Below are 13,204 nucleotides of genomic sequence, written 5' to 3'. Positions count from 1 at the left end.
GAAATGGGTGGATGATGTTTTGGGTTCGGACTCTTTTCAGACTGATGGAGTAAAGATGAGATAGTCGGTAGAAAGGGATGAGGGAAGGGGTGACTGGCAGAGGGAAGAGCTAGTGATAGGTGTAATCAGGTGAGGAAGGGTTGAGTGGCAGATGTCTGGGGAGGGAGAGAAGGGCAGATATGTAGGTGGAGAAGATAAAAGGGCAAAAGAGCAGAGTGGAAAGAAAGATGTGCAGGGGCAAGGGTGAAAGGGAGGTTGGGGGAGGGGAAGGTGGAGGGGGTGGGGGGAAGGGGGAGGGCTGGGTTGATAAGTGGGGGTGGTTGACCTGAAATTGGAGAATTCAGTGTTCATGTAATTGGGTTGTAGGCTACTCAAGCGGAATATGAGGTGATGTTCTTCCACTTTGCTTGCTGTCACACATTGGGTTCTGGTTACACAACATCTTGATTTTAAAAATCACATCTTTGTTTTGAAATTGCTCCATACTTTCATTCCTCTATCTGTCTAATGTCCTTCAGATCTATAACCTTCAAAGATGTGTTCATCAAACTATTGACCAAGACTAAATTTAATTTATAGCCAAACTTTCAGCAAAGGCAATAGTATTTTTTTTCCCCGATTAATTTCTCTGCTTCTCCACTTTTTTTGCTTTGAAACATACTGGCACTTTTTTCGAATATCTTCTTTTGTGGCTCAGTATCAATTTTTGTTTGATAACCCTCAAGTGCATTGCTTTAGGACTATTTCACGACATTCAGTGTTATATAAATGAAAATTGTTTTGAGTAAAGGTATATATTTTTTCTCTTATTTTTGCTGTAGGATGTAAAAGCAATTGTGACGCATTCGATCCACAGCGCAATCCATTCTGTCGGTGGTATTCAGGTTCTTTTCCCACTCTTTGCACAGTTGGACTGCCAACAGCCAAATGACGCTCAAGTAGAGACTACAGTCTGGTAAGTTTCACGTGAAAAATACATGTTAATATATTCTGTATACTGCTGTGGCAGCATAGTACTGGGATCTTTCATGGCTGTTCATAATTTCTTAATGGTAATGGTAAAGTGGCTGGAAATTTATTTCTGGCTGGCTGGTTGGTAAAGTGGCAGGAAATTTCAAAAATGTATTATGTTACGTTTAGATCTGTTAAGCTTAACAACAAACCAACGTGGAGAATATTGTATCACTCATGTGTTGGGTCAACTTTCATTGCCTTTTGAATTTTTCAAATGATATTCTGTGCTGACTTTTGATTGTTTTCAATTATTTAGCCAGGAATACTGGTCCAAGTAAAATTGGAAGGGGCTACCACTATCTTCAGCAGTCAGCATGAGTCCCATTGTCTCATAGTTTTGTGCTTTTCTTATTTTCTATATTCACATAATAATCACTGATAAATATTCCATGTTTCAGCAACCTCTGTATAAAGAAATTGTTCTTAACTACTTACCGTTATCATTTTAAATACCTTTTGTCTTTTTTAGCAATTATATAAAGCTTTGTTCTGCAGTGACCGCACCTGCTGCTATATGATTATATGAATGAATATGAGTGCCTCAATAAATCTAGAAACCTTTCAGGGAAGAAGTGCATGGAGTGAGTTTTTTTTAATGGGCCATATGGTGGAAATCGTTGGAGTTAGTAATACATTTTTAAATTTCAGTGGCAGTGGTTTATGTACACCTTCGGAAAAATAATGGTGAATTAGACAGAACACAAGCTGTACTTAGTCAAATAATAACTAAGAGGTAAGGGGATATTATAATACTCAAAGGAAATAGACTAAGTTAGGTAGAGAGTTGCATAGATCAGGAAATGGACAGCAAAAGCTACAAAATGAAAATATGAAAAGAACCTTGAAGGAGAAATCAATATTTACAATTACTTTGAAGAAATGAAACAATGTATGTGATGGAAAAAAACTGGTTAGGGCTATTGCAAATTAAAATTATCGAGGAGTTGATATTTTGTTTGGCAACTTTGCATCGATAGTTACTTCGTAGGGAGTAATAATTCTGATATCCTGAGAAAAATAACATTCAATCAATGACAAGGTCTTTGCAAAGTTAACTTGGGAATAGTAACAGAATGAATAAAACAGTGGGTCTAAAAAGTGACAAATCCCCAGGGTCAGATCGTTTCAATCTCAGGCTTTTAGAATGAGAATAGTTCATCTGTCTGAACCCAATAGTTCTTGTGTTTGAACTTTAAAGTTCTCTTGATTTGGAAATACTTTCCTTTAGATTGAAGAACCGCATATGCAATCAGTAATAAGTTATGAAACAATTACGAACCACATTTATAAATTACATTATATAAAGATGGGTGGTATCAGGGATATTATGGAAGTGTGAATTAGTTACATAAATTTTACATTTATCAAATGGGCGTAACTGGTGTGAATGCTCAACTGTGTAGACTAATGTGTGACCATCCACTTTGGTCCTAAAATTGTTAAATTGCAAAACTTTGTAAACAGTGAAATGTTAGGATTGGATGATTGGAACATTATTGGAGTACCAGGGATAGGGAGCTAGGTGCCATGTAAAGATCACTGCATTGTTCTTAAAGATATAGACAATGATCAGAAAGGCTAAGATATCATAACAGAAATTCATTGTGTGGCACCTTGAATTAGGACAGGATTTTCATTACTGCTAAGGTGACTCTGGTTCCTGACTTCAAAGGCTTTGGTTCCTTCTGGCTACTGCTGGTTGCAAGAATCAAGAGGGTTTTGTTGTCATATGTACCAAAAACAGAACAATGAAATTCTTACTTGCAGTAGCATAATAGGTCAGTACGCACAGTACTCAATAGATTACATAATAAACAAAAAAAAAAGTTTATTAAATTATAGAACCAATATTAGTCCAAAACAAAGGGCTGACGTCTCTAGTGCAATCATGATAGGTTGTAGTCTAGTTGGTGTTTGTAGTGCTGAAGAGCCTGATGGATATTGGGAAGAAGCTGTTCCTGAACTTGGAGGTCATGGTTTTCAGACTTGTACCTTCTTCCTGTTGACAGGATTGAAATGAGGGCATGATGCTGGCTGCCTTTTTGTGATGTGCTTCCCCTAGATGGTGGGGATCAGTACCCATGAAGGATCGGGCAGTGTCCACCACTTTTTATGATCTCCGTTCCCAGGCATTCGAATTGCCGAATCAGGCCAGGATGCAACCAGTCAATATTTTCTCTTCCGTACACCTGGAGAAGTTCAAGAGAGAATTTGCCAACATACCAAATCTCCTCAATCTTCTAAGGAAGTAGAGGCATTTTGATAGGCTTTTTTAAAGTTTGCATCAATGTGCTGGGCCCAGGACAGATCTTCAGAGATGTGCATGCCCAGTATCTTGAAGTTGTTGACTCTCTCCAGCACCGTCTCGTCGATGAAGACAGGTTTGTTGATCCTTGGCTGGCCTCCAAAATCAACTCGGCTCCTTGGTTTTGCAAGGTTGTTGTTCTGGCACCACTCAATCAGACAAACAATTTCTCTCATATACTATGACTTATCATTGGCCATATTTCTCCCGCAACTATGATGTCGTTGTCAAATTTAAAAATGGGCTTTGGAACTGTGTCCGGCTATACCATTATTGCTGTAGAGTGAGCAATTACATCTTTTACAGTTTCTAGCACAGGACTATAATGGAGGTAAATGGGGTCTTCAGATACAGGAGTACGTTGATTTCCTTTTGCCAGAGATGAGCAGTGAGAGTAAGCATGATGTTTGGCATGGATGGTAGGCTTTCGAATATGTACTCAGTACTGTTGGCCACCTCCATGTTGCCTTGTGTATGTCAACATCTGAAGTTGGATATTTTCTTCAGCCACAGTGTAATAGTCTGAAACTCTCCAGGAAGCCAATCTCCTGATATCAATCTGCATCCTCCTTTTTAGACCTTTAATAACAAAATAAAGAATGACTACAAGGTGATAATAATATTGTTGAAACAGAGAGATGAGTAAAAGGAGCGAGGGATATTCAGAGAGGGGGTCAGCAGAGAATCTGGTAGTGAGATAGCATGTAAAATAAAAAGGTCAAAACACAAATGCAAGAGCAAGCCATTAATGAGTAGCAAACTGTTAATTTAACAGTTCATGTGATTCACATTTTTGAAGAGTTTTTTTTACCAAAGTGGTCCCCATTTAAAAAATAGTGAAGATTCCATTCTCTGAATTCTCCAATGAAAATAGCCTTTTTGGTGAATACAGATCAGGAATATTTATTTATGACCTCACCTCCATCCTCTTGCTCCACCTACAGATTGCCCCTTTGATGGAGAGAGAAAATTAAATGAGAGTAAGCCCTGAAGGGATGAAAATAGATTGTTAAAGCACCAGGAGGTATGTAACATGTAAAGATTAGCAACACTAGGTACCTAACAAGAAAAGGCAGGACAAATTATGGGAGAAGAATAAAGTGATATAAAAAAAATTAATATATTTTTGTATCTGTTACGATAGAAAGCATAATAAGATTTTGGGTAGTGTGGAATTAGGAATCTATTCAGAGTGAGGAACTTTTAAGAAATAAGAGTTCAAAAGTATTGACAATTGTGATGTGGGTTAAAATCTGCAAGACAAGCAGCAAATATTCTGGGAAATCACAGGGAACTCTGCTAAAATGGTGCTCCTATTGATTTTAATCTTCCAGGGCTTGTACAATGTAACCCTTGGATTGAAAGGTGACAAACCCAGCACTGTGATTCAAGAAATGAGGAAGTTCAAAGTTCACACTGACTCAGGAAAGCAACCAACATAATTGGACAGATGATACAAAAACTTGAAAGAGCATACACCAGTTTCAGGAACAGCATCTTCCTCACTTTTATTTGACTACTGAACTGTCATTTCATAAGCTGAGGAACCGACCTCATTGTGGTCTTTGCACTTTTTTAAATCTGCATACGTTTCTCTGTAATGCCGTTAGGCTGTGACACTATCTTCAATCTGATATTTTTGTCTTTGCACTAGTACTCGATTGTAATGTATATATTTTAATTTGACTGGATAGCACGCAAACATGTTTTTCACTGAATCTGGGTACATGTGACAATAATGAACCAACACCAATATTCGATGTTAAATCTAACTACAAGTTCCAGCTTTACAAGTACAGTGCACGCCATAATGTTTGGGACAAAGACCCTTTATTTAATTATTTGCCTCTGTACTCCACAATTTGAGATTAGTCATAGAAAAAATTCACATGTGGTTAAAGTGAACATTGTCAGATTTTAATATTTCAGGGCACCATAATGTTTGGGACACAGCAATGTCATGTAAAATAAAGTAGCCATGTTTAGTATTTTGTTGCATATCCTTTGCATGCAATGACTGCTTGAAGTCTGTGATTCATGGACATCACCAGTTGCTGGGTGTTTTCTCTGGTGATGCTCTGCCAGGCCAATATTGCAGCAATCTTTAACATTTGTATGTTTTGGGGGCTAGTCCCCTTCAATTTTCTTTTCAGCATATAAAAGGCATATTGGGTTCAGATCAGGTGATTGACTTGGCCACTCGAGAATTAACCATTTTTTAAGCTTTGAAAACTGCTTTTAGCAGTATGTTTGGGATCACTGGCTTGCTGTAGAATGAACCGCCGACCAATGAATTTTGCGGCATTTGTTTGAACTTGAACAGATAGGATGTGTCTTTGCACTTCAGAATTCATTATGTTACTACAGGTGCACAACCTTTTATCCGAAAGCCTTGGGACCAGACACTTTTCGTAATTCAGAATTTTTCGGCTTTCGGAATGGAAGATTTATAGCGTAGATTTTAACGGCTGGCTCAGTGGTAGAGTGCTCGGCTCATATCCGCAAGATCGCGAGTTTGCGCCTAGATCCCGGCAGTTACTCGATCGCGAGTTTGAGTCTTCAATGTAGTTTTTTCTTGCAGAATAGGAGAGAATAGGGAGGGTTAGGCTGGGATCATTCTCTGCGAGATGATCTTAGTGCGGGAGACAAGTGTAGGAGAGGTGTACTGACTGTGTGGGCAGAACTTTGGAAGTGATTGCCCACCATTCTCAAAAGCCGCTGTGTCTCCCTGTCCCTCCAACTCCAGAGGAATCCACTCCCCGATGGGCCGCTACGGCGACAAGTGGCAGTTCGCCCACAGCCCGAGCTGCGCCACTCCAAGAACAAGACGTACCTTGCACACCATCAGCTTCTGCGTGTTCCTCTGGAGTTGGAGCGGGGCTGGGCTGGAGTTGCTGATCTGGGATCTCCGTGCTTGCAGTGGGCCTGGGGGTCGGTGTCCCGATGAGGGGGCGCAGCTCGGGCTGTGGGCGAACTGCCACTTGTCGCCGTAGCGGCCCATCAGGGAGCGGCTTCTGGTGGTCCTGACGTCTCTCAGCTCCTGTCCAGGGGGGTGGCCGGAGACGTCAGGACCAACAGGAACCCGCTCCCCGATGCGCCGCTACAGCAACAAGTGGCAGTTCGCCCACAGCCCGAGCTGCGCCCCCTCAACCGCAACCCGGGTTCCTCTGGAGTTGGAGCGGGGCTGGGCTAAAGTTGCTGTTGGCTGTGAGTCCCTGGGATCTCCATGCTTGCAGTCGGTGTCCCGTTGGTCCTGACGTCTCCGGCCACCCCCCTGGACTGGAGCTGAGACTGGGAACTGTACCGCCCTTGCCCCCTCCCTCTGCAACTGCAAACAACCCCACAGTTCCCAGTCTCAGCTCCTGTACAGGGGGGTGGCCGGAGACATCACAGCCCGAGCTGCGCCGCCTCATCCGCAACCCCAAGACCAAGACGTACCTTGCACACCATCAGCTTCTGTCCCTACGGGGAGCGTGTTCCTCTGGAGTTGGAACGGGACTGGGCTGCTGCTGCTGGCTGTGGGTCTCTGGGATCTCCGTGCTTGCAGTGGGCCTGGGGGTCGGTGTCCCGTTGGTCCTGACTTCTCCGGTGACTGGCACTGACCTGCTGGCATCGCCGACGTGAAGACAGTGCAAAGCCCCCGCGCCGGTGCAATGGGCGGGGAGCTGGAGAGGGGAGGGAAGGGGTCACACACATGGCCGGGAAGCAGAGGGGTGTAGGTGGGGTGAAACTGAAGGGAGCGACAATCTGCTGCTGCCTGCCCGCTGACTTTAAAAAGTTCCCACGCAAGACTCACGATACACTGTGTACCGTGAGTCTACCGTGGGAACTTTTTAACTCAGCGGGTAGGCAGCAGCAGATTGTCAATTATTAACCCTCCCGCACAATATACCCTCACCTTTTCTTTTATGAATGGGGATTTAGTTCCCCTTTCTTCGAGGACCGACCGGAGGTTCCGCTGTCACCTCTGCGGGCCGCCCTCGGTGAACGTCTTCAAGGATCTTTCTTCAAGGACCGAAAAAATGTCCGCTATTCGGAGCTTTTCGTTATTTGGAACTTCGGATAAAAGGTTGTGCACCTGTACCATCAGCTGTTGTATCATCAATGAAGATAAGTGGGCCAGTACCTTCAGCAGCCATACATGCCCAGGCCATAACACCCCCACGACTGTGTTTCACAGATGATGTGGTATACTTTGAATCTTGGGCATTTCCTTCTCTCCTCCATACTTTGGTCTTGCCATTACTCTGATATGTTAATCTTCATCTCATCTGTCCACAAGACCTTTTTCCAGAACTGTGGTTGTTCTTTTAAGTACTTCTTGCCAAACTGTAACCTGGCCATCCTATTATTGCAACTAACCAGTGGTTTGCATCTTGCAGTGTAGCCTCTGTATTTCTGTTCACGAAGTCTTCAGCGGAGATTGGTCATTTACAAATCCATACCTGACTCCTGAAGATTGTTTCTGATCTGTCAGACAGGTGTTTGGGGTTTTTCCTTTATTATAGAGAACATTCTTCTGTCATCATATGTGGAGGTCTTCCTTGGCCTGCCAGTCCCTTTGCGATTAGTAAGCTCACCAGTACTCTCTTTCTTCTTAATGATGTTCCAAACAGTTGATTTTGGCTGGTGTCTCTAACAGTTTTATTAATGTTTCTCAGTCTCATAATGACTTCATTAACTTTAATTGGCACAACTTTGGTCCTCCTGTTGATAAACAGCAATAAAAGTTTCCAAAGGTGATAGAAAGACTGGAGGAAAGACGAGATGCTGAGAGCTCTCTTATACCTGCATTAAGGAGGCATTTAAACACACCTGAGCAATTACAAACACCTGTGAAGCCATGTGTCCCAAACATTATGGTGCCCTGAAATGGGGGGACTATGTATAAACACAGCTGTAATTTCTACTTGCTGAAACCAAAATGTATAAAAATACCTTTTAATAAACTATGACAATGTGCACTTTAACCACATGTGATTTTTTTTTTCTATTACAAATCTCAACTTGTGTATTGAGGCAAATAAATTAATGGTGGGTCTTTTCCCAAACATGGAGGGCACTGTAACTATATGATCTGTCCGTTGTTTAGTTTGACATAGATTGAGGATGAATTTTCTCTGCGTAGAAGGCAATGCCAAGTGGCGTGGTTGCCAAGTGAGATGTGAAGTGGAATATTGTGACCATAGTATTGTTAGGTTTAGGTCTGTGGTCAGAAAGTCTTCCAGGTGCCTGAAGGTTTCTGCCTGTGTTTTGAGCAGCTGATCATCAGTATTTTGGCCGGCATGTCATTCATGTAGATGTTGAAGGGCCAAGCACTGCCTCAACTAATCTAATGTTGAAGTATCACAATGTCCTGATTTTGTCCCTCGTTTTCCATTTGTTTACGATTTTGACGCATTGAAAATCTTGAGCTGGGCTTTCAGACATCCATAGATCTTTGGAACACAGAAGAATGTGACTTCAATGGTTATTGTTAGCATGACACGATACAACCTGAAAATTAAACTGTTGTGATGTGATTGAATGCTGTAACCAACTTATTCCTCTACCCTCTTTTGATCTTTACTGTCTTAAGGCTTTCTTGCTGAAAGAGAGGAGCTTCTCAATAATGCCCCTGAACTCCCTGCCAGGTGGTGTGGGAGAATTACATACTAAACTCGATGTATAATTCTTTCAATACTTCTAGTTGTATAAATCCATTTGGCACCCATGTTCCTGACTTGCAAGTTACACTGTAGAGATGATTACTGAATATAGAATAAACTGTTTCTAACCAATTGTTGCATATTTCTGTAGTGCAACCCTTTTGGCGTTTCTGGTTGACTTGCTGAAGAGCTCAGTAGCCATGCAAGAGCAAATGTTGGGTGGAAAAGGATTTTTAGTAATCGGTTACCTCTTGGAAAAGGCAAGTTTAAAAGGATACAACACTTTATCTTATGTTACTATTACAGACTTACAAACTGCTTAAAACCTGTTTTGTAATTTTTTCCAGTTCTGATGAAAGTTCTTGAACTCCCTACATATGCAGCCTACCTGAGCATTTCCAGGACTTTTTGATTTAAGTAGAGACATAAAGTGTCTTCTGTGTTTTCTTTCATTTGGCATATTTATTCTTGGTGGGCTGGCAGATGCCGATTTTAGTGCTATTCTTGGCACAAAAGAAAGGGATGGCAAGTTGATGTTTATTGGAACAAATTCTGATGAATAGCATTTAGAGAATTATCCATTCACGAAGGACAATCAGCCTGGATTTGTGAAGTGACTGTCAGATTAACGATTATAGTTTTTGAGGAGGTAACAAGGTTAACTGCATTTGATGTAGTCTGTATGGGTATAGAAAATGTGGGAATAAGAGGAAATCCAATTTATTTTATTATTAGGATTTTTCCAGGATTTCAGTTAAAGTCAAGATTGTTACAGTTGAGCTATTTTATTGGAATAAAGGAGACTGAAAGGAGATTTAATTAAAGTGTACAAAGTTATGAGATGCCAAGTCAGAAAGAAGTAACAACGTCCTTTAGCAGAGAGGTTATTAAGGTGCAAATTGTGAAAATTGGTGCAAAAATTTGAAGATATTTTGATTTGAAACCATTTTCTTCAAATTTGGAGATTTAAAGAAAACTCCTGTATTTAGAGTAATTGAGGAGTTTGGTTTATTACTGATTGGGCGGTGGAGGCAAGAACCCTCATTATAGAACACAGAATAAACATTTTTTATATTTAAAAGTTACTTGGGTGGGCACCTGTAGAGTTTTGATCTATGATGCAATTAAATTAAATGACAGTGGTTCGAAATTTCTAGTTTACCCAAAGTTAATTTGGATTGTAAGTCTGAAAAAATGACAGTAATGTAGAAGGTGCTGATAAAGGGCCTGTCCCACTTGGCGATTTTTTTCGGTGACTGCCAGCGTCATTACCAGAAGGAGTCAGGGTCAGGGTCGCTGAAAGATTTTGAACATTTTAAAATCCAGCGGCGACAAAAAAATGTTGTGAAACTTGAGGAAACACCGCGCATCAATACGTCATCATGCCGCGTCACGCCGCGACTTTTTCAGTGACCTGATATGTCAGACAATGATGCCGGCAGTCGCTGAAAAAAACGCCAAGTGGGACAGGCCCTTAAGAAGATCAAATTTTAAAAGAACTTAAATAATTTGTCATGTTCTTATTGTCTTTCTCTTTTTGATAGTCATCTAGAATCCACATAACACGTGCTGTCCTTGAACAGTTTTTGTCCTTCGCTAAATACCTGGATGGCTTGACCCATGGAGCACCTTTATTAAAACAGTTGTGTGATCATATTCTGTTTAATCCTGCTATTTGGATTCATACTCCCGCAAAGGTAGGTGATTAGTACATGTGGGAAAACCTGTATATTGCATGAAATGTTTCCATCTGTTTTTTGTTTCGCAGCTCCTCAGCATAATTTCCAATTTGTTTTCCCTGCTTTCAGCTTCTTGCCAAGATAAGACATTTCAGCTGATCTTCATCTGTGAGCTTTGTCTCTGATTGTTGAAAGACTCTTTAATTACATTTTCCACATTCTGTTCTCGCTTCCTACAACACATGTACATCTCCTTCAGGATTTGGTGGGGACCGTTCAAGAGCAGAAGTCCAACCTGTTTTCTTTCTCTCTAAACATGAACACAAAGCTTACTATAAATCAGTGCCAAAAAAGAGGCAAAAAGCATTTGCAGCTAGGTTCAATCAGACGTTTAACCAGCCGCAAAATATACTGCAACCGCTTCTTCAGTGACCTTCCTATCATCATATGCCTGCTGATGATTAACCATTAGTTCCACTCCAAACATCTCAACAAAAGAAGCAGCCCAAGTCTGCAAAAACAAAATCTAGACGACATTCAGGCATAGGCTGATAAAGAGCAAATAACATTAATGCCTAAGAATCCCCAGTCAATGGACATTTCCAACAAGATAAAGTCTACCCAACAAACCATATGATTCAATGGCATTATCACAGTACACGCCACTTAATCCTGCAGATCATCACTTATCAGAAACTCAAATAGACCAGTCACATACCCACTGTAATTGCAAGAGCTGGCATGAAGCTGGGTATCTTTCGTGAGTGACTCCTTTCCTGACAGCCTGGCTTTCCCGCCATTTTTAGTTGGGAGTGCAAAGGCATACTCAAGATTCAAGATTCAAGATTCAAGAGAGTTTATTGTCATGTGTCCCAGATAGGACAATGAAATTCTTGCATTGCTTCAGCACAACAGAATATTGCAGGCATAAATAAATACAGAACAGATCAGTGTGCCCATATACCATTGAATATATATATACACACATAAATAACCAGATAAAGTGCAATAGGCTATTAAAGTTCAGATTTTTGTTTGAGTTGAGTTTAATAGTCTGATGGCTGTGGGGAAGGAGCTGTTCCTGAACCTGGATGTTGCAGATTTCAGGCTCCTGTACCTTCTACCTGAAGGCAGTGGAGAGATGAGTGTGTGGCCAGGATGGTGTGGGTCCTTGACGATGCTGCCAGCCTTTTTGATGCAGCGACTGCGATAGTTCCCCTCGATGGTAGGAGGAGGAGCCGATGATGGACTGGGCAGTGTTTACAACTTTTTGCAGTCTTTTCCGCACCTGGGCGCTCGAGTTGCCGAACCAATCCACGATGCAACCGATCAGCATGCGCTCTACTGTGCACCTGTTGAAATTCGAGAGAGTCCTCCTTGGCATACTGACTCTCTGTAATCTTCTCAGGAAGTAGAGGAGCTGATGTGCTTTCTTTATAATTGCACCAGTGTTGTGGGATCAGGAGAGATCTTCAGAGATATGCATGCCCAGGAATTTGAAACTCTTGACCCTTTCCACCATCGACCCGTTGATATAAACGGGACTGTGGGTCCCCACCCTACTCCTTCCAGTCCACAATCAGTTCCTTGGTTTTGCTGGTGTTGAGAGCCAGGTTATTGTGTTGGCACCATTTGGTCAATCGGTCGATCTCACTTCTATACTCTGACTTGTTTCCATCCGTGATATGTCCCACAACAGTGGTGTCGTCGGCGAGTTTGATGATGGAGTCATGTGTATAGCGTGAGTACACAGGGGGCTGAACACGCAGCCTTGAGGTGCTCCCGTGCTGATTGTTATCGTGGCTGATATATTTTCACCAATACGAACAGATTGTGGTCTGTGAATGAGGAAGTCGAGGATCCAATTGCAGAGGGATGTGCAGAGACCCAGTTCTGAGAGCTTGATAACCAGCTTGGAGGGGATGATTGTATTAAATGCAGAGCTGCAGTCTGACATATGAGTTTTTGTTGTCCAAGTGGTCCAGAGCAGAGTGGAGAGCCAGCGAGATCGCACCCACTGTTGATCTGTTGTGGCGGTAAGCAAACTGCAGTGGGTCCAGGTTTTTGTCGAGGTATGAGTTGATTTATGCCATGATCAGCCTCTCAAAGCACTTCATCACCACAGACGTTAGTGCCACTGGTCGATAGTCATTGAGGCACATCACCTTACTCTTCATGGGCACCGGCATTGTTGATGCCTTTTTAAAGCAGGTGGGAACCTCAGACCTCAGAAGTGAGAGGTTTGAAAATGTCTGTAAAAACTCTAGCCAGTTGTTCCGCACAGGTTTTTAGAACATGACCGGGTATACCATCAGGTCCAGGCGCTTTCCGAGGGTTCACCCCTCTGAAGGATTTTCTGACATCGACCTCTGTGACTGTGACCGAAATACCATCACATCAGTGTTCTCCCTGTCAAAGAGTGCGTAAAACGCATTCAGCTCGTCATAGAGGGATGCTTCGCTGACATTTGAGCTGCCTCCTGATTTCGCCTTGTAGGAGATGATTGCATTCAGGCCCTGCCACAACTGCCGAACAGGCAGGAACGGGGTATTGATTGG

The 13,204-nt window shown here is 42.1% G+C and overlaps 1 protein-coding gene across 2 annotated transcripts in view; it reads left to right on the top strand.

Moving 5' to 3' along the window:
* Positions 1 to 13,204, top strand: part of nbeaa (neurobeachin a) — a 534,111-nt gene that overhangs the window by 77,972 nt on the left and 442,935 nt on the right. For both annotated transcript variants that reach the window (XM_055636835.1, XM_055636837.1), the window contains exons 10-12: positions 822 to 955; positions 9,119 to 9,227; positions 10,512 to 10,664. In XM_055636835.1, coding sequence (XP_055492810.1) covers positions 822 to 955; positions 9,119 to 9,227; positions 10,512 to 10,664 — 396 coding nt within the window. The remainder of the gene's footprint in view (positions 1 to 821; positions 956 to 9,118; positions 9,228 to 10,511; positions 10,665 to 13,204) is intronic.

The sequence above is a fragment of the Leucoraja erinacea genome, chromosome 6 (genome assembly GCF_028641065.1).
Source record: "Leucoraja erinacea ecotype New England chromosome 6, Leri_hhj_1, whole genome shotgun sequence".
Classification (NCBI taxonomy): Eukaryota; Metazoa; Chordata; class Chondrichthyes; order Rajiformes; family Rajidae; genus Leucoraja; species Leucoraja erinaceus.
This window is presented reverse-complemented; position numbering and strand designations above follow the sequence as displayed.